General features: G+C 35.0%; 2 protein-coding genes across 2 annotated transcripts; both read left to right on the top strand.

The window, feature by feature from the left end:
- The first annotated feature begins 4,549 nt into the window (after positions 1–4,549).
- Positions 4,550–16,444, top strand: LOC112775307 (protein transport protein SEC23 C). Its single transcript, XM_025818874.3, has 12 exons — positions 4,550–5,507; positions 5,912–6,085; positions 6,827–6,988; positions 11,106–11,248; positions 12,092–12,167; positions 12,296–12,471; positions 12,569–12,650; positions 13,590–13,667; positions 14,353–14,514; positions 14,623–14,886; positions 15,641–15,745; positions 16,107–16,444. The coding sequence occupies exons 1-12, from the start codon at positions 4,776–4,778 to the stop codon at positions 16,245–16,247; spliced, it is 2,295 nt and encodes a 764-aa protein (XP_025674659.1). The 5' UTR covers positions 4,550–4,775; the 3' UTR covers positions 16,248–16,444.
- Positions 16,445–16,637: 193 nt separating this feature from the next.
- Positions 16,638–20,753, top strand: LOC112775308 (heavy metal-associated isoprenylated plant protein 4). Its single transcript, XM_025818875.3, has 4 exons — positions 16,638–17,207; positions 19,240–19,421; positions 19,836–19,923; positions 20,351–20,753. The coding sequence occupies exons 1-4, from the start codon at positions 17,087–17,089 to the stop codon at positions 20,674–20,676; spliced, it is 717 nt and encodes a 238-aa protein (XP_025674660.1). The 5' UTR covers positions 16,638–17,086; the 3' UTR covers positions 20,677–20,753.
- Positions 20,754–21,440: the final 687 nt, after the last annotated feature.

The raw sequence follows: 21,440 nt of genomic DNA, 5'->3' as shown, positions 1-21,440 counted from the left end.
GATTTTCAATTAAAAAAGACAAGGTCAAGCATGCACCTAGCCTGCTAGGAGTCAAATAAAAAATTGGAGAATCCCTCAGAGACTACATGGAAAGATTCAAGAAGGCGTGCCTAGAAATCTAAAATCTGCCCACGGAAGTAGTAATAATGGGTTGGTCAATAGTCTCTGAGAGGGGCCTTTCTCCCAGTGCATCTCAAAGCGGCATCCGACGTCTTTAAATGAAGTACAGGAGCGAGCCGAGAAGTAAATCAATATGGAGGATAATGTCAGGCTATGAGAACCTAATCTCCGACAAACACAACATTATCAAACTAGAGAAAAGGAGAAAGGAATACAACTCGGAGAAACCAAGGAGGTACCACAATTATACCCCGTTATGAGTTTCCCTTGTGGATGTTTATAGGAAAATTTACCATACCGAGAAGCTTCTCCCTCCTCGGCCAATTAAAAATAAGAAGGGAGGAAGTCGTACTAAATATTGTGAGTACCATAAGCTATATGGACATTCTACAAATGAATGTTACAACCTAAAAAACGTGATTGAGAAACTGGCCAGGAAAAGTCGGTTGGATAAGTATCTCATAGAAAGGTTGGACATTCAGGGAAAGAGAAAAAGGGATGAAGAAGACATCGGCCGAAGAGATCGGTCCACCCGAACTCCAGAAAGGCATATCCACATGATAGCAGGTGAATTTGCCGGAGGAGGTCTCACTAAGTCATCCCAAAAGAGACACCTAAAGGAGGTCTATCAAGTGGAGGAAGAAATCCCTGATTCGCCAACCATTTCTTTCACAAAAGAAGATGTGCAGGGTATAATACTCGGGCATGATGACCCCATAGTAATCATCATGATACTTGCCAATGAAAATCTTCATAGGACCTTGGTGGACCAAGGAAGTTCAGCTGACATTCTATTCAAACCTGCTTTCAACAAGTTAGGGTTAGAAGAGAAAGAGCTGAAGGCATACCCAGACACTCTCTTTGGGCTAGGGGATACGCCTATCAGACCATTGGGCTTCATTTCCCTACCCACCACCTTTGGTAAAGGGATAAGGTCCAAAACCTTGACTATCGACTACATTGTTGTTGATGTAGCTTTAGCCTATAACGCCCTGATAGGGCGGACAACCCTAAATCGACTAAGAGCCGTTGTCTCCACTCCTTACCTTAGCATGGAATTTTTGACGCAGAAAGGGATTGCTACTATCAGAGGGGATCAAAAGTTAGCAAGAAAATTCTACAATGAAAGCTTGAATCTACGTGGTAAAGGTAAAGAAGTCAATTCAATTGAACTCGGTGGAGTACGAGGGAGAGATGACCTAAGACCACAACCTGAAGGAAAGACAGAGGAAGTGCAGATCGGGAATGAAGTCGGAAAAGCCACTAACATAGCAGTAAACCTAGGGGCAGATTTGAAGGAAGGTCTCATCAAGCTTCTATTGAAAATTCCGACCTCTTCGCTTGGAAAGCGTCCGATATGCCTGGAATTGATCCTGAGCTCATGACCCACAGGCTCGCAGTGTATCCTAGATCCCGGCCTGGTCAGCAAAAAAGGCGTAAACTCGGGACTGAACGAGCTCAAGTGGTCGAAGAACAAGTTCGAGCATTGCTAGAAGCCGGGTTCATCAGGAAAGTTAAATACCCATCATGGTTGGCAAATGTTGTGTTGGTAAAAAAGAAAAATGGAAAGCGGAGGATGTGCGTCGACTACACTGACCTCAATAAAGCCTGTCCAAAGGATCCATACCCTCTTCCCAATATTGATGCTTTAGTAGATTCATCTTCAGGATATCAATACTTATCTTTTATGGACGCATACTCGGGATATAATCAATTCCCGATGTTCAAGTCGGATCAAGAGAAGACATCGTTCATCATTCCAAGAGCGAATTATTGTTACGTGCTCATGCCATTTGGTTTAAAAAATGCGGGTACCACATATCAGAGATTGATGAACAAAATATTTTCGCCACACCTCGGAAATTTAATGGAGGTATATGTAGATGACATGTTGATAAAAACTAAGGAAGAAGCAAATCTCCTGTCCGATTTCTCACAAGTATTCAATACCATAAGGAAGCACGGGATGAGATTGAATCCCACAAAATGCACCTTTGCAGTAGAAGCAGAAAATTTTTTGAGGTTCATGCTCACACAAAGGGGAATTAAAGCCAATGCTGACAAGTGCAGAGCCATCTTAGATATGAGGAGTCCGACCTACTTGAAAGAAGTCCAACAGCTGAATGGACGACTTGTAGCCTTATCCAGATTTTTGGCAAGATCGGCGTTAAGGTCCTTGCCCTTTTTTTCACTGCTAAAAAAAGGATGCCAATTTGAATGAACTCCTGAATGTGAAAGAGCTTTTCAAGAGTTCAAGAACTTTTTAAGTAAACCGCCCATTCTCACTCGGCCAAAAACAGGAGAGGAACTTGTATTGTACTTGGCCGTTGTTGATAAGGCGGTAGCTTCAGTTCTGATACGGGAAGATGAAGTCGGACAACATCCCATTTATTTCACCAGTAAAGTCTTACAAGGACTAGAATTGAGGTACCAAAAAATTAAAAAATTTGCATATGCCTTAATTCTGACATCTAGAAGGCTCTGACCTTACTTCCAAACACACACCATAAAGGTTCGAACTAATCAACCCATGAAGTAGATCCTCTAGAAAACAGACATAGTATTATATTAGTAGCAAATATTATCATTTTAAACCAGTAATAGTTTGTACTCGTATTTATAAGATTTTGTATAAGTTAAATTTTAAAATGGTTCCTGAAATTACACTTGGCCTCAAAGTAATCCCTAAAGTTAGTTACCCAAATTTGTCCTCGAAATTGCACTCTAAAACTCATAATAGTTCCTAAGACACTTTTCATCGTCAGAAAGTTGAATTTGATTTATTCCTACCAAAACGACGTCATTTTGTATTTATAAAAAAAATCCCATTAGCCTTCGATGCCTCCCTCTCGAACCCCTTTCCCCATTCGTTCAGGTCATATCCACAACTATCTCGAGTTTAAGACATGTCCATTCAAATCACTTTTTTCATAACCGAAGTAGTTCCTAAGAAGAATATTGAGAGTAGAGAAGGAACAGAAGCTCATGAAAACATGCATCCAATATGTCACTTCTCAATAGACTTGGGTCAAATTTTTCAATGTGGTTTGTCGTGAAAACGAAGACCCTTTCACATCACCTAACAAGACTACAACCCATCCATAAAATTCAGCAACCCAAACAGAGTAACTGAGGATAGAATATAAGGATTTTTTTAGAAAATTCATTTCTCAATCTCTTCATACCGCACACTTCAAGGTTCTATTCAATCTTCAACAATTTTTAATTTCGATGTTTGTTTGTACAGAAAATCTTTGAAGACCAAAATTTTTGTATTTTCAATTTGTTTTGCTTTTGTGCTGTTGATTCAGATTTTATTCTTTTTTTTCGTTTCTTTTGTTTCTACAAAGCTAAATGGTTGAAACGACAGTAGAATATAATTTTTCTAATGGTTTCAATGAACTGTCGAGGATCGAGGCTTTGGAGAGGGAGAGGGATGAGCTTGCAAGCAAGAGCGTGGAAAAGAAGGAGCATATTAAGAAGCTCACGTTGGAAATCGAAGGACTCCGCCGTGATGGCGATGAGATGAGGGAAAAAGTTTTGTGATAGAAGGATCTAGGTGATGACGTGTTCCCAAAGGACGGTGGCGCTGCTCAAGGTGTCGGAAATGGTGTTATTGTTGGCAAGGCCAAAGGTGAAGGCAAAAGAAATAAGGGCGCGTGTGAGGTTGAGGCGGTTGAAGAGCTTGGTGATGGCAAAATAGAGATCCAGTAGGAATACCTCTTGGAATATGATTTGGGGATATGACCAAAATGAACGGGAAAGGAGTTAGGAGGGAGACATTGAAGGCTAATGATTTTTTTTTTTTAATAAATACAATTCGTCCCGTTCAGCTTTTCAACAACGGAAAGTGCTTTAGGAATTATTGAGTTTTAGAGTGCAAGTTCGAAGATAAATTTGAGTAATTATAACTTCAGTGACTACTTTAAGGCTTAAGTGCAACTTTAGGAACCACTTTAAAATTTAACTTGATTTTACATATAAAAATACATAATTTACATCTATATTTATTATAGTTTTTTTTTAAATAAAAAGCTCAACACAATAAGGTGGAGCATCATAGTCTCAACAGAAAAGTACTAAACAGATAAAATAAACTAATTCCTAATCATTTCTGACAAAAGCTATCCACAACCCAAAAGATCAAATATTACTTCACTCTTTATAATTCTTAATGGACCTGTTAACTATTGGAACACCTGATTCTTGATTCCTGAAAATTCTGTCATTGCTAATAGTTATACATATATTTATTATTGTTATACATGCAAATTAATATAATTCACTTTTATATTTATCAAAATTTACATATATAAATTAATAAAATATATTTATTAAAAATAATTTGATATTTACGCGGACAAAAATTACTAAAATTTGCTTATCCCTCTCAATTTCTTAATAGTTAATAATAAATTGTGTTAGCATTGCTCTTGAAAAACCTTTTAAATAAATTTACTGTTACTCATAAATTGTAGTAGTCATACACTCATTTTGTGTCATGTACTCGTGTGGACCCATGAAACATGAAATTATTGTTAAACTGGAAACCTCCTCACTTTATCACTCTCTCCGCCTGTGTCTCCTCCTCATCGTTAGCTAACTCAATTCCAAATCTCAATTTGAAACCGAATCCATCACTGAATACGTGATTCATGGCGGAGTTTCTTGATCTGGAATCCCAGGATGGCGTCCGGATGCCCTGGAACGTCATCCCCGGCACAAAGCAAGAAGCCGCCAACGCCGTCGTCCCCGTCGCCGTAATCTACACTCCCATCAAACACTTCCCCTCATCCGCCGCCCCTCTCCTCCCATACCAGCCCCAGCGCTGCCGCACCTGCCGCTCCGTTCTCAACCCCTTCTGCATCGTCGATTTCGCCGCCAAGATCTGGATCTGCCCCTTCTGCTTCCAGCGCAACCACTTCCCCCCTCACTACGCTTCAATCTCCGACGACAATCTCCCTGCTGAGCTTTTTCCACAGTACACAACAATAGAGTACGCGTCCACACCTGATCCTACCGCCACCGTCCCGCCGGTGTTCCTCTTCGTCGTCGACACGTGCGTCATCGAGGAGGAGATTGGATACCTACGCTCCGCCCTGCTTCAGGCGGTGGAGCTTTTGCCGGAGAATTCGCTTGTGGGATTGATCACGTTTGGGACCTTCGTGCATGTTCATGAGTTAGGGTTCGCTCAGGTTCCTAAGACTTATGTTTTTAAAGGATCTAAGGATGTTTCGAAGGATCAGTTGCTTGAGCAGATGTGCTTCTTTGCCAATAAGCCGAAGCCGGCCGTCGGCGTCATTGCCGGCGCCCGGGATGGCCTGTCCAGGGAGAGCATTTCGCGGTTCTTGGTGCCTGCTTCGGAGTGCGAGTTCACCCTGAATTCGGTAATACTAATTTGTTATTTTAATTTCTGGTTGGAGTGTGTTTGGAGGAGGAAATTAGGAATTTAGGATCAACTCTGTGACTCTGTCAGGTTAGTGGAAAAGAAAGGAAGAAAGAACATTAGATTAGTATAATTGATGACTAAGAGATGGTTAGGATCATACTATAACGAAATTTTCTTCTCTTTTTGTGAATGCTGGTGTCTTAGTGAAATAGAGTGTTGCTATGTATGCTGCCACCCTCACAATGACTTTACTTGTTTTGTAATCTATATCATGTTGAAGGACCATCTGATAAATGCGAGTGAATTAGGTGTTTTAGCAATTATTTTAAGTGAACATGAGAGGATCCTGATGATAATGTGTATTTGGTGTTAATTTTTTATTGTGTGTGATTTGGTTGACAGGTTTTGGAGGAGCTGCAGAAGGATCCTTGGCCGGTGCCTGCTGACCAGCGTGCGACGAGGTGCACCAGTACTGCACTGAGCATAGCAGCCAGTTTGTTGGGGGCATGCGTTCCTGGCTCGGCCGCAAGAATTATGGCTTTCATTGGTGGGCCAGCAACTGAAGGACCTGCTCCTGTAAGACTTGCTGATCATACTCGTTAATGTATGCTGTATATGCTATTTAGTGTACTTGCATATATGGCAATTTTTGAGTCCTATTACTAATTTAGAGAATTGCCACTAAGTATGAAAATATATTACTATGACTCATTGATGACCCGGCAATCATTTACTTCATTTCACAATAGGAGAATTTTAATTTTAAAAATCTAAAAAAACCTAAATTGCTGGGTGGAAGTTGAAGCATACCATTTGGAATATTCCAAGGTTCTTGAACGAAATTGTAGCATTCTTCGTTGATTAATTAATTGTAATAATTGTTTAATTCATTATTATTATTATTATTATTACTTTTGGACTTTGGTATCTCATCCAATGGTAGAAGATGATTTGTTTGTTGAGAGTTTTTTTTTCTTGCATACCAAGAAACTATCGCACAACCAATGCAAAGGATTTAAATTTTAATGTTTGATTGTCTACATAGTTTACCATGGGGCACTATGGTGACAAAACTTGGTTGTTGTGTGAATGTGATGAGGGTTGTCCAGACTTATCTGGCTTCATATATATAACTAAACAGAGGTAACAACATAAGCACATATTATAAACTAACATTTACTTTCAGAAGAGTTGCAACATCGTTCTTTTATGTTGGATAATTATTTTACTTCTCTTCATCTAACGGGCAAGCATGATTTCCACCTACTCTGATTGGCTTATTACGGTTGGCTGATTCTCTTATATGTACCGTTGTAGATTGTGTCCAAACAACTTACTGAACCGATTCGTTCCCACAAGGATTTGGATAAAGATTCTGTGCCACATTACCATAAATGTGTGAAATTTTATGATGGACTTGCAAAGCAGCTTGTACATCAAGGTCATGTGCTAGATCTCTTTGCTTGTGCTCTTGATCAGGTAATGCTTTCACTTTGTACATTATCCTTCTTTGATTTGTGAGCAGCATTCTGCTTGTTTTTACGTTGCAAGTGCTTGGCACGATTTTCTCCCTAGTTTCCACCTGGAAAACTGTTCACTGTTTAATATTTGTCAAGCATATAATATTGAATGATAGCCCATCTGCTAAGTAATCTGAGGAGGAGTCTTTTGGTAATGGTTTTCATTTTCATTCACTTCCCATTTATTTATCTGTATATTGAATATACTTTTGGATGTGCTATGGTCATGCATTTACCTTCCTGGACTTATAATTGTTCAATACCAGTGGTTGGAAACTTGGAATTAAATATTTTCTAACTTAAAATATAAATCTTAGGCTCCAATCAAATGCTCCACATCCTAGCAATAATAGTTGCAAATTGTATAGAGATTGTCCTCTTGACTTCTACCAAAACCACTAATACAACAACAACAACAAAGCTTTGTCCCATTAGGTGGGGTCGGCTACATGAATCAAACGACGTCATTGAGTTCTATTATGTATCATGTCTACAGGGAGATCGTTTATATGTAGATTTTGTTTGATTACTTTATGGATGGCCTTCCTAAGTCTTTTTCTGCCTTTCACCCCTTATCCATCTTCTATCTCATCCACCCTCCTGATTGAGTGTTTTGTCGGTCTTCTTCTCACATGTCCAAACCACCTGAGACGCGATTCTACCATATTTTCCACAATAGGTACTACTCCAACTCTCTCTCTTGTATCTTCGTTCTTTATACTATTCAATCGGGTATGACCACTCATTCATTTCAACATTTTCATCTTTGCCACACTTAACTTATGTTCGTGCTTCTCTTTGGCCATCCAACAGTGTACCATAAAGCATAGCCGGTTTGATAGCAGTGCAATAGAATTTACTTTTAAATTTTAAAGGCACTTTTTTGTCACGTATAAAACCAGACGCACTCCGCCATTTTAACTAACCTGCTTGGATCCTATGATTTACATCCAGTTCAATTTCTTCATTATCCTGTATGATGCACCCAAGATATTTAAAACTTTTAAACTTTCGTAGGATGTTTTCTCCAATCTTCACCTCTGTATTAGGGTTTTCCCTTCGGCGGCCGAATTTACATTCCATATATTCCGTCTTGCTATTGCTTATGCGCAGACCATACACTTTTAGAGCTTCTCTCTATAAATCTAACTTCTTATTTAGGTCTTCCCTTGACTATTCTATAAGGATGATATCATCGGCAAAAAGCATGCCCTATAACACAGGCTCTTGGATATACTCTGTGAGTACTTTCAAGACTAATGTAAAAAGATATAGACTTAAAGGATGATTCCTGGTGTAATCCTATACTAATAGGAAATTCCCCTACCACACCGCCTTGAATCTTTACACTAGTTGTAGCCCTATCATACATGTCTTTAATTACACGAATATATGCGATCCTTACTCTCTTCCTTTCCAAAACCTTCCATAAGACCTCCATTGGCACCCTATCGTACCCTTTTTTTCAAATCAATAAACACCACATGTAAATCCATTTTATTACTATGATACCTCTTCATCATCCTTCTTAACAGGTATGTAGTTTCAGCGGTGGATCTGCCAGACATAAAATCAAATTGGTTCTTTACTTGTGTCTCTTGTCTCGGCATCTGTTCTATCACCATTTCTCATAATTTCATGGTATAACTCATGAGCTTGATTTCTCTATAGTTTTTGTAATTCTGTATATCCTTCTTATTCTTGTAGATAGGTATCAATGTGCTTTTTTTTTCACTCATCTGACATCATTTTTTACCTTAAAATCTCATTAAAAAGCTTGGTTAACCAACTGTGTCTATCTCCAAGGTCTTTCCAAACTTCAATCGGAATATTATTGTTTCCTACTGTCCTACCATTTTTCATGTGCTTTAGAGCTTCTTTCACCTCCAAGTCTCGAATCTTTTGACAGTAGTCGACGTTTTGATCTTCTTCCCTTGTGCATAACCGATCAAGGCTCGAAAGAGTCTTCTGTCCTTCAATAAATATTCGTCGAAGTAATTCTTCCACATTTTATTAATCTTCTCATTGAGCCAAAACCTCTCCGTCTTTATTCTTTATGTACTTAACTTGATTCAAGTCTCTTGTTCTTCTTTCATGGCCCTTTGCGATTCTATATATACCTTTTTCTCCTTCTTTCGTACCTAAAGATTGGTAGAGACTCTCATATGCTATTGTTCTTGCTTCACTTACAGCCACTTTTGTCTCTTTCTTAGCCGTCTTATAATTTTCCCAATTATCTGCATTGCGGTACAAAAATCACTCTGTATTTTTGCCTTTATCTTTTTTTGTACACTCACATTCCACCACTATGACTCATTGTCTCTTGGTTCTGTCCTTCTAGATTCCAAAACTTTCTTTTGCTATTCTTCTAATAACTTCTGCTATCTCCCTCCACATCTCCTTCGCGCTTCCATCCCTTTCCTACTTTGCCTCTTGTGTTATCCGTCTTAGGAAGTTTCTTTGTTCTTTACCTTTCATCTGCAATCGCTTTATTCTTGGGTTCTTCGTATGATATCTTTTCCTCAATATTTGCTAAACGCGAAAATCTATGAAGAGCATCCTATGATGTGTTGTTAAACTCTCCCGTAATAATTTTACAATTAATGCAAAATTTCCAGTCGACTAACAAGAAAGTCGATTTGAGAGCTTGTCATGCCACTCCTGTAGGTTATAAGATGTTCGTCTCTTTTTTTAAAACATGTATTTGCGATGAGAAGGTCATAAGTTGAGGAAAAGTTCAAAATAGTTTTACCCTTGGTATTGGCCACCCCAAAACCATGGCCTCCGTGAATATTTTCATGCCAAGTCACTTCTTTTCCAACATAGTCATTTAAATCTCCTCTTAAGAAAATCTTATCTCCTGAAGGTATGTCTTGGACCAAACTTTCTAGATCCTCCCAAAACCTTATCTTGTGTTGCTCGTCCGAACCCACTTGCGGTGTATAGGCGCTAATCACATGAAAAGTACCTCCTTCCACCACAAGTTTGATAGAGATGATCCGATCACCCACCCTCTTGACATCCACTGCGTCCTTCTTCCACTGCTTATCTACGATAATACCTACACCATTCTTATTCTTCAACTTTCTTGTATGCCAAAGTTTGAATCCGGAGGTATCCAACTCTTTAGCTTTTGCGCCGACTCATTTTGTTTTTTGTAGGTATATGATGTTAATCTTCCTCCTTGGCATGGTATTCACCACCTCCATGGATTTTTCTGTTAGAGTACCTATGTTTCATGTCTCAAATCTCAACCTTCTGTTGCTCCGACTTTTACCTTTACCTTTTTTTTTTGTGAACTAGCTTATTTACCCTCGTTTGTTCATGAAAACGCGGGAACCCTTGCTCATTTAACACTACACCCGGGCACCGATGCAGCGTTTCTTGCTCATTTGACACTGTACACGAGCCATACAGCGCGTTGCTTCCGGACAACGACCTAGTTTTAGCGCAATAACATCTTTGATCCATGTCATGAAGATTCACCTAAATTTTTATGTTGGCTGTCGAAGGTCAAACACAAACCTCCTCCTTTATCCGGGTTTGGGACTGGCTATGTACCGTAGGTGTAGGATAGACGGAGTTTACCAAAACCGCTAATGCTAATAAAATTTGGTTCTATGACCAAGGCAGACCCCAAATCTTTCACTAGTGACTAACCATAATCGCCATACAATAATGATGTAAGAAAGGTGGTTCCGAAATACTTTGTTGATTGTCCAAAAATTTTCATTTTAGGCTTAATCAGTTGTTAGGAATTATGCCTTACTCTAAGAAACAAAAGAAAGATTCTTTATAGATGACCTAAGTGATGTTATATTTTTAGGCAATGTGGGAGAGAATTCTCCCAATGACGCAATGATAAGTGTCTCCTACCATATCTAGATATAGTGTACATGTTTATAATTCTTGTCCGTGATCCATGGTCTATAAGGATAATTTTTTAAGTGTTGTACCTAATCTCAATCCTGTTGGAAGTTTTGTTATGCTAATACTATTAAGAGGTTTGTGCTATATAGGCTGATAAGGCTTTAATTGCTAAACTAACAATTTTCTGCATTCTGTTTTGCCCACAGGTTGGCATTGCTGAGCTTAAAACTGCTGTTGAGAGGACTGGTGGCCTTGTTGTACTTGCTGAAAGTTTTGGTCATTCAGTTTTCAAGGATTCACTTAAGCGTATTTTCCAAGCCTCTAATTATGATCTTGGTCTATCATCAAAGTAAGTATTAAAAGATTTTCATTATTTTTAATTTTTATATGGTACATGAATCTTCCTTCTCTGATCCCTGTCGTAAATATTTGGTGAAATTTTATGTTTACTGTTGATAGCCTAGCACAACCTTTCTATTTCACCTGGCCCTTGGGAGTTGGGAATGCCTTTTCTTAGTTTTTCAATTAAGCCTAACATAGACAGATTTCAAGCAAATGGTGCTAAATGAGATAGGTTAAATGTTGCAGAAATAAGGATGCTGCAACGGCTGATTAAATGCACTACACAAAATTGAACTAGGAATAAGTGTATTAGAGATAGAGTTGGGGTGGTGGCTTATTGGATAGAAGATGGTAGTATTTTGCCTTAGGTGATTTGGATATGTAAGGACAAGACTTCTGGAGGCCCAAGTAAGAAGAGTTTATCAGATAGAGTATGGTCTTGTAGGTTGTAGCTAGAGAGGTAGAGGAAGATTTAGATAAACCAAAAGTGGACATGAAAGTGGTCCAGTGTTGGTTTAAATGTAAATATAATTGTTGACTTACTCTACCTTATTGGAGAAGGCTTAATTGTTGTATATGGATCATAGTTACGTTCATTGGTTTCAGAAACAAAAGCATACCCCATGGTGCACTCTGTCTGCCAAGCTGCTGAGTGCTGACTCAGTCAGTTCCTTTCTATTACATATTAGGTGAAGCTCATTCCAATACCAATTTAATGCTGGATGATAGACAAATATGCTGCTGTAAACATAGATTTATTGCATTTACATAAGATTCTAACATATTGAACTCCTAATTAGTGTAGATGATTCTGATCATCTTGTCTTGCTGTTTTAACTTATTTCTGCAGTGGAATATTTGAGATAAACTGCTCTAAGGACTTGAAAGTTCAAGGTATTATTGGCCCTTGTGCAACTCTTGAAAAGGTACATCTAGCAGGTTAACACTGTATTGTGCTACTATTGTATTATAGTAACCCCAGCCCCAAAAGGAAAAACCTCTGCCCTCGGGGGTAAAAAAAAGATGCTTAACTCCTTCCTCGTACATGGTGCAGAAAACCCCATTGTGTTCAGATACTGTTATTGGTCAAGGAGGTACTAGTGCATGGAAGATGTGTGGCCTTGACAAATCCACATCGTTGTGTCTGTTTTTTGATGTCGTGAGAAAGGAAACTCCTGATGCTACAGTGCAGTCTACAAGCAATCAATTTTACTTCCAATTCCTGACTTAGTATGAAAATAATCCATGTGCACCTTTGTGTTATGTATTACCTGTTATGGTAGTGTAGATAAATTATATCTCACTCATTACAGATATTTTGCCTCAGTTATCAGAGTAACAGCGGGGAAATGAGACTTCGAGTTACAACTCTTTCACGTAGATGGGTTGCTGGACCAGGAAGTTCACAGGCAAGCTTTCATCTCCTACCCTTTGATGCATTTTATCTGGTTCATTTGATCACTAACGCCATTTATTTCTAAATATATATTGATTCGGTATTCGGAATTCTGAAAGTCATTTGTTCAAATAGACCAAGAACTTATTTTCATCACAAAGAGTACATGATTATACTTAGTTTGACTTGTGTAACATTAGGGATGTGATTTTTGATGGGAAGACTTGTTAATTTCTCCATTTTTCTGCTAATGGTAGTAGCAGGAGTAATAGAGTTTGCATCATTGGGAATGATGGCCCTCGGTTTAATTTTAGTTTATTTTGGAATGATGACATTTTTTTAGGTTGAGGTATGATGATTTAGGACCTCTATCTATAAAGATTTAACAGAGAACTTTGTCCCGTAAAAATGAAAAAGTTAAACAGGAAATTTTACGGTAATGCAATATTATTTTTGAATAAATAAATGCTTATTTAACTCTAGTTGTAGAACCCTGTAACATTAACATGCTACCGCTGATGGAATTCTTTGTTGTTTGAGGAATATTTGAAACGTGATTAACAAGATTGTAACACTGAAGAATTGAAAGGATGTAGGATGAGAGGAATCTATGTGTGAGATAAGTGCACCTTGGCTCGTTAACATTGGCCCAAGGTGTTGCAAGGTTGAGACATCTGATGGCTTGATGGGTTTTAAAATTTTTATTGGTTTTAAGTTGTTATAAGAAAATTGCTGTCTTTTATCTTTTTCAGTTTTTCTTTTTTTCATACATGACGTCAATGCTTATGGTGCTTCAATGCTCCATTGGATGATTTATAAAGTAATTTGAGCACTTTATTTTTCTTGCTTGGTAACTTGGAGTTATCATATTTCACGATATCATTTGTATTTTATTCATTTTTTATGAAGTCATTTTCCAAAGTTCATCAGTGTTTTATATGTAAAATTCTAGGACTTGATAGCTGGATTTGACCAAGAAGCAGCGGCTATAGTCATGGCACGCCAAGTCTCTTTCAAAATGGAAACAGAGGTGAATGTTTGATATTTTCTGCACTTACAGATTTTGCAGAAATGTGCTAGCCTATTGTCCAATTCCCTTTAAATATGTCAATTGTATATTTTCTAGCTGGATAAACTCAACATAATTGGTTCATGTTTTCTTTTCTCACTTAGGCTCTGGGTCCATAATATGGATCAGGGGCATAGAATGCTGTGTTGCTAAGTCATACAAGATCCCACTGTGGCTTGGAGTTTAATTTGTGTGATACATCAGTGATCTAATTAACGGGACACAAAGAATGTCCTTTAAGCCCACTATAGATTATTGGAGTAATTGTTAGATTTTGGTTTTTAATTTTGTAGTTTGATTGCTTTTCAGAGCATGAAATTGTCCTGGGGAATAATAAAATGGTCGAGCATGAGAAGTGGCACAGGGTCTCCATTTCATATAAAATGAAATGAAGGACAATGGAGTCTAAACCCATTATGCTTTAGTAAAATATAATAAATGTTTAGTTTGCAAAAGAAGCAAATGTTTCATTATTTTTCTTTTTGCCACCTGATATATATGATGCATCAACCGTTGCGAGAACTGAAAACTTACTTGCGATTGTCCTAGAAAGCAACTATTGGTTGTGTAAATGGTTTTATTTTTATGGCTTGTGTAAATTTTTCTATTATGCCATTGTATAACATGATGCAATTTTGGGAATTAGGCTGAATTTGATCCCATCAGATGGTTGGATAAGGCATTGATAAACTTGTGTTCCCGGTTTGGAGAATATCAGAAGGACAGTCCAACTTCTTTTAGTTTGTCTCCCAGGTTGTCAATATTCCCACAATTTATGTTCCACTTACGACGTTCTCAATTTGTTCAGGTATGCATTTTCTATTTTCAGTTCTTTAAATCTGTTGCATTGCTGATGTGTGCCCTAGCTTTATTTTTGTACTTAATGGTGTTTACATCCTGAATTTGTTTATTGCAGGTCTTCAATAATAGTCCAGATGAGACTGCATACTTTAGAATGATATTGAACCGCGAAAATGTTGCCAATTCTGTTGTCATGGTTCAGCCTTCGTTGATTACCTATTCATTCCATTCAGGTCCTGAACCAGCTCTTCTTGATGTGGCAGCCATTGCTGCTGACAGGATCCTGCTTTTGGATTCATTTTTCACTGTTGTTATTTTTCATGGTTCGACCATTGCTCAATGGCGCAAGGCTGGATATCATAATGAACCAGAACATCAGGTATTCTTTTATACTTCTTACAGCTAATTGAGAAACATGAGCTATATATTGATTGAATAATGGTGTTTATTTTTGTCATAAACCAAGTATTTAGCAAGCCATTTTAGAGGTGGGCTTTTAATTTCTTAATTTTTTTTTCTCTTTTTATTTGGTCCTATACCCGCATTTGTTAGTCTTCTCACATGACAAACCATCTTCATATCGAGGTTCTATAAACTCTCTCTATAGTTGTATTTAATTCATTTGTTTGTGATCTGATCTTGTATGCCCATTCGTTTATTACATTATTCCTGCAGCACTTAGATTATGCTCATTTTTGCAGTTTACTGCCCTCGTTTCTGCACTTCAGTGTCCGATCTTATACAGTAAAATTTACCTTAGAGCATGAGACACCTTTCGATTTCATATAAAACCCGACATCATCTGACAAGATATTCGACAACATTTTATACAAATTTTAAACTACTAAAGCTTGCAACATCTGAAAGTAGATTGAATAAGCTATTTCGTCTAAAGATTTGGACCTATTAAGATCTCAGGTATAAAAATTGTCAACCCACGCCAAATCTCAGACCAAATAGATAAAAAAAAGAAAGAAAAAAAGGGACCAAAGCAGGTTGTTGGACCTCTTTTCTAGATTTTGTAGGCTTCAAAGGGTCCTTTTGAGGTCTTTGGCTTAAAGCTGTATCATTGATGCTCTTGACATTGTATTTGTGTACAGAATGCCTTCCATTAAATTCACTACATTTTGCAGGCATTTGCTCAGTTACTACGAGCTCCTCATGATGATGCAGAGTCGATAATAAAGGAAAGATTTCCCGTACCTCGCCTAGTTGTTTGCGATCAGCATGGTTCCCAGGTGACCCACCATTCCTTATTGCATTCCACTTGTTTGTTGTGTAGTCTTTATCTCCCGCTGTATGTGCCTCGCTGCTAAACCAATTACCATCCTGTTTTGAGATAGCTTATGAATGTCACCGCATTTATCTTTATCACTGATGAACTTGGACTGGGATGTGAATAACTCCAGGACAATGCTAATATTACTATAATGACCAAATGGTATAGATTTGAATGATGGCGGATGCCACTCTCTCGTGGTTCAAATCTACGCTATTAAATTACCTTACTACATGATGTATCAAGTTCAACCTGGTACATAAGACATTGTCAGTAACTCGATATGTTCGATTTCATGTACATGTTAATTATTTTTGCAGGCGCGATTTTTACTAGCAAAGTTAAATCCTTCCGCTACTTATAACTCCGACGCTGCTCTTCCTGGAGGAGATATTATCTTTACAGATGATGTTAGCTTCGAGGTCTTTCTGGATCATTTACAGAGATTAGTGGTTCAATAGAAATATCACGTGATTGTTATGTAAAATTTTCCATGTTGCTGCTTGTACATTAATTTCCTTTTAGAATGCTATTAAAATTTTCAATTAGTGCAAAATCATCTATAATTATTTGAAGCTATCTTTTTTTTTTTCTTTTGAAACTTATTATTGATTGAACAGATTGGTTGAGGATTATATTGAAATTTTACACCCTCCAACCAGTGGCTTCAGTATTATTGTTGAATTCAGTGAAGATATATGACAAGCAGACAAGCAGAAGTGTGTTTGCTGTTAGGGTTGGGGGTTGTTAACTAAGGGCATAATGGGTAATACAAAATGTGACTTTAAGAGCAGTTATGTTTGCCCAACCACTATATTAACAGGAAGATATGCCTCAAGATCTTTAAGGATGAAATGGTATGTAAGCATGTCTTAACTTTTCCACCTTTATGTTGTGCTTCTCAAATTTTGGGGACAATGCTCGTGTAGATTTTTTATTATAATTTTGTATAAGTCTGAGTAGGATATAAAACTAATTTAGGTTGGTCGAATGGTTACTAAGCGTGGGGGTTCAAATCCTGCATTATATATGCAGCAACTAATTGACCAATAGTAGATTCTTAAATAAAACTCAAATTCGCGATGAATTAATTATTGATTTGCTAAATCAAGATATATCGTAGACAACAAAAAAAATAGAAAATAGTGTATGACTTTGTGTAAGCAAGTTTCAAGTAAGTGGTGAGCTACCATTAGTTAGTTGAACTAACAAAGCAGGTTGGTTAAGAAACTTGCACTACTAATAATAACTAATCCTAATGTTTGTGATTCCGAGCATTCGTTCTGTGCAACAATAGAAAATGGGAGGAGGGAAAGAAGAAAAGGAGGATATCATTGAAGTAATTACCGCTATTTACAAAGTTAATTTGCATTGCCCTAAATGTGGGAGCAATATCAAGAAGCATCTCCTTACTATTGAAGGTATATATGGATTTTAATTATAAGTGTTATTTTTATTTTAATTAAAATATATCAAAATTAGTTAGTAATATAAAATAATATTAAAATATAAAATATATATTGAAAATAAATTAAATAATATATGTATTATTAAGCACAAATACATAATAAGTGATTTTGATGGTTGTTTTGATATATAAATAGTATTTTTGTATTTCAATATTTACCATGAGCAAATCTTATTATTATAAAGACTTCAGCTCAATGATATGTGGATGCTTTGTTGTCCAAACTCAAAACTGAATTTAGCTACACTATTGACTAACTTGATATTGCTAAATTATTATTTAGGCCAATGTTACTCTGTAAATGGCAAAAAAAATTTACATTTATAGATTTGAGGTGTTAAAATGAGTGGATTTTGCCTATAATAGTGGGATCCACATTGATGAACAAATTATTATTGATGGGTCCACCATCTGAATTGTAGAAGAAGAAAACGGATTTGGATTCTTTAAATTTTGAATTTGTACTTTAGAGGGTAAAGTGTCATTTTCTACCCTTGAATGATTTCTCTCTCATATTTATTTTTGGTTCTACCTATGAAATAAATGGTGAGAGATTACACTTTACTTTCTAAAATGAAATTCAAAATTTAGAGGATCTAAATAAAAAAAAAACACTAATACCAGCAGAAAATTTTAAAGTTTGTGTCTCATTTAAATTAGTTTAATAGTTCTAATTAATATTTAATGAAAATTTTTGTGTTAGGCCAATTACTGAAAATTTTTGGATAGATTGGATTTGAGGACTAACCTACGTTAGTTCAACTTTTTGTTGCCGTGATAAAAATTTTTATGTTTAAAAATTATTATTAATTAATAAAATTATATTAATTTGTTAGAAATTTCGTTTTATCAATTTGAATAATATAAATTTAATTTATCCTGTATAACAAAAAATACTATGACTTTAAAATCTTGTTTGGTAAAATTTTTCAATAAAATTATTTTTTTTCTTCGTGCATAAATTTAATGTAATAGTGAAAAAAAAAACAAAAAAACGATAATAATAGTTCCTTTGATATAGAAATATATTAGTACTTAATTGAGGAAAACTTTAATAAGTCATGTAAAAGAGACAATAAACATTATTTCATGATTATTTCTATCATTTTTTAATTTTTTTTCTTACTATCATATTAAATTTACGTAACAAAAAATATCTTAAAGCCATAGTATATTTGTACCATTTAAAAAAAATGTAAAATGCTTCTCATTTTATTTTTTGTCACTCAGGATAAATTAAATTTATATTATTTGAAATTATAAAAAAATTGTCTTCAATAAATCAATCTAATTTTATTATATATATAATTAGAAAATTTTGTTCAGAATTTTTTTAAAGGTAATAGTATTTTGTAAAGATTCATAATTACGATATAAAATAAGAATAGCAAAAATATTATATAATAAAATTTTATTTAACAAAATCAATACAAATAATATTTTTTAAATAAAGAAAAGTTTTATATTAACATAGAAAGTATGACCTCAAGCTCAAGTCTAGAATTGAACTAATATTATGGCCCAACACAAAAAAAAAAATATTAATACTAATCAAATCTATTTATCTAATTTAAAGGAGGCAAAAGCAGTAAAATGATTAACATTTTCTACATGCATCCTGTTTTTCGTTGCAACAATTTAAATGGTGGGCCATCAATAATAATTTGTTGGACCTACTATTATAGACAAAATCTAATCTCATTTCAACCCCTCAAATCTATACATGTAGAAATTTTTTGGCCATCTATACAGTAGCATTAGCCATTCTCAAATCTATAGATGTAGAAATTTTTGGCCATCTATACAGTAGCATTAGCCATTTATTTAATAATTAATATTTTCTCATGTGTTTGTGTCATTTTCTTTCTCTTTAAATTTGTGGTGTGCAGTGTATATATGTTTTTTTTAATCATTACTAATTATTAATGATATTCACCATTTATAAATGGGATCAATGGTTTTAATAGATGGTGAATTCTGAGCAGGAGTGCACAGTGTTGAAATAGATACTGAGAAAGGGGAGATCAAAGCAAAAGGAAAATTAGATCCTTTGAAAATATTGAAGATTATAGAGAAGAAAAGCAAGAGAAAAGTTGAATTAATATCACCAAAGATCAAGCCCAAGGAGAATATTCCCACGGATTCAAAGCCAAAGGAAAAGAAAGAAGTAAGTTATTCCTTTAATGGGTAATAGTTATTAAATATACATTTAAAGTAAATATTATTTAGGGCCAGTAATCAATTGAAAAAAATTGTTGAAAATATACAACATTTGAAATTTTAATACATTTGTTATTTATTTATTAAAAAATTTAAAAATGTTCTCCAATAATAATTTAGGACACACATGAATTAAACTCTTAAATGAAATAACATTTTTCATTTATAGCTCTCAGTGATTTGGGTTTATAGTTTACTTCTTATCTTTTGAGTATTAGTACTTATAACTTTACTTATTTAAATTTTCTCTTTATTGGTATTTTTTATATATATCTTTTGTGTATCTATGTTTAATAATGTTTTAAGTAGATTTTTTTCATTCGAAAATTATTTTTCACAAGGCCATGTCTATATTTTGAAGCCAATTGTACGGACAATTACGGTGAAGACGCACATGCATTGTGACAAATGTGAAGCTGATCTCAGAACCACGTTGCTGAAGCATAAAGGTAATTCAACCGTTATGTTAGTTTTAAAATATTTGTTTTATTTTTTATTTTAAATAATTTAAAATATTTTCCTCATTTATATTATTTAGGTAATATAATGTTTTAGGTGGAAACTCATGTGTAGTTGTCTTCACGTGGAGTTGATAGCTAAGAACTGTTAGATGAGTTGACTAAATTGTGATCTAACGATTCTTAATTATCAACTTTATATGAAGACAATTGCATGTGAGTTTTTACCATTTTTTTAAACAAATTTTACACTTAATAATGATATTTAAAAAAAAAAGCATAATATTAATTCTATTTATGTATTTTTTGTTTTGTTTTGAATCCATTATTGTAAAATGGAAGAAATATGGATTTACATAATTACATCTAAATAATTTGAATATATTATTTTAAGACTCGCTATTATAATTTCATGTAGGTATTTTCAATGTTAAAATAGACAAGAAAGTTCACACTGTTACAGTTGAAGGCACAATTGAAGAAGAGAAGTTGATATCATTCATGAAAAAAAAGGTGCACAAAAATGCAGAGGTTATTTCCATAAAGGAATTGAAAAAGGTGGAGAAAAAAGAAGTCAAAGAAGAAGGAGGAAAATCTAGTGAATCATCAAAGAAGAAAGATGGTGAAACAACAAAGGAAAAAGATGAGACTAAGACAAAAGACAGTGTTCCTTATTTCATTCACTATGTTTATGCTCCTCAACTTTTCAGTGATGAGAATCCAAATTCTTGTTCTATTTTCTAGTTACATAAATTTAAAAGTGATCTAAATAAATTATTGTATCTACGTAAATAAATAAACAAATAGAGAATCGGAAGGAAAGAAAATGATTGAATTGTTTCCTTTGTTTTGAAGTTATACATTTTCAATAAAAAAAATTGGGAGTAAACATTAAACCAATTAATTAATTTGAAAATCAGTTAATAATTGATAGTGCAATGTTCTCACCCACATAAGGATCTTATTAAGTAAAAATAACTAATCACTTAGAGAGAAGGGAAGAGAAAAAAGTTATTTTTTCACACACATAAAGGTTATTATTTATCACATTCATTAAAAATTTATTAACATTGGATCGAGCTTATACTTGGACAATGTATATATGTTCAAGATACTTAAATCGTTACTTTGACCATTCAAATTTTTTAGATAAAATCTATAGTCGAATTTTTTGTGATATTTTTATTTTCTTAGTTCTTGTTTATAAGATTTGATGTTTGGATTAATTGACTTGTTATATGTACGTATTATAGAATAATTAGTGATCTTCTTATATCCTATTTTGATTATAGAGAAGCTATTTTAGTTTTTATTTTAGTGATTCATGATTTTTAACTCTTATAATAAGATATTTCATAAAAATTTTGATGTGACTGTGTCTTGTTTTTTTTTTTGCAATTTTTCGCTACATTGATATGTGTTTGTTGCTGTCTTTATTTTTGAGTGAATATCGTTGTTCCTCTTATTCTTGCAAGTGAAAATTTTATGTTTTATTTCTAGTACTTTGG

This window comes from Arachis hypogaea, chromosome 19 (assembly GCF_003086295.3).
Source record: "Arachis hypogaea cultivar Tifrunner chromosome 19, arahy.Tifrunner.gnm2.J5K5, whole genome shotgun sequence".
Classification (NCBI taxonomy): Eukaryota; Viridiplantae; Streptophyta; class Magnoliopsida; order Fabales; family Fabaceae; genus Arachis; species Arachis hypogaea.
The sequence above is the reverse complement of the archived record's forward strand: the minus strand, read 5'-3'. Positions and strand labels throughout refer to the sequence as shown.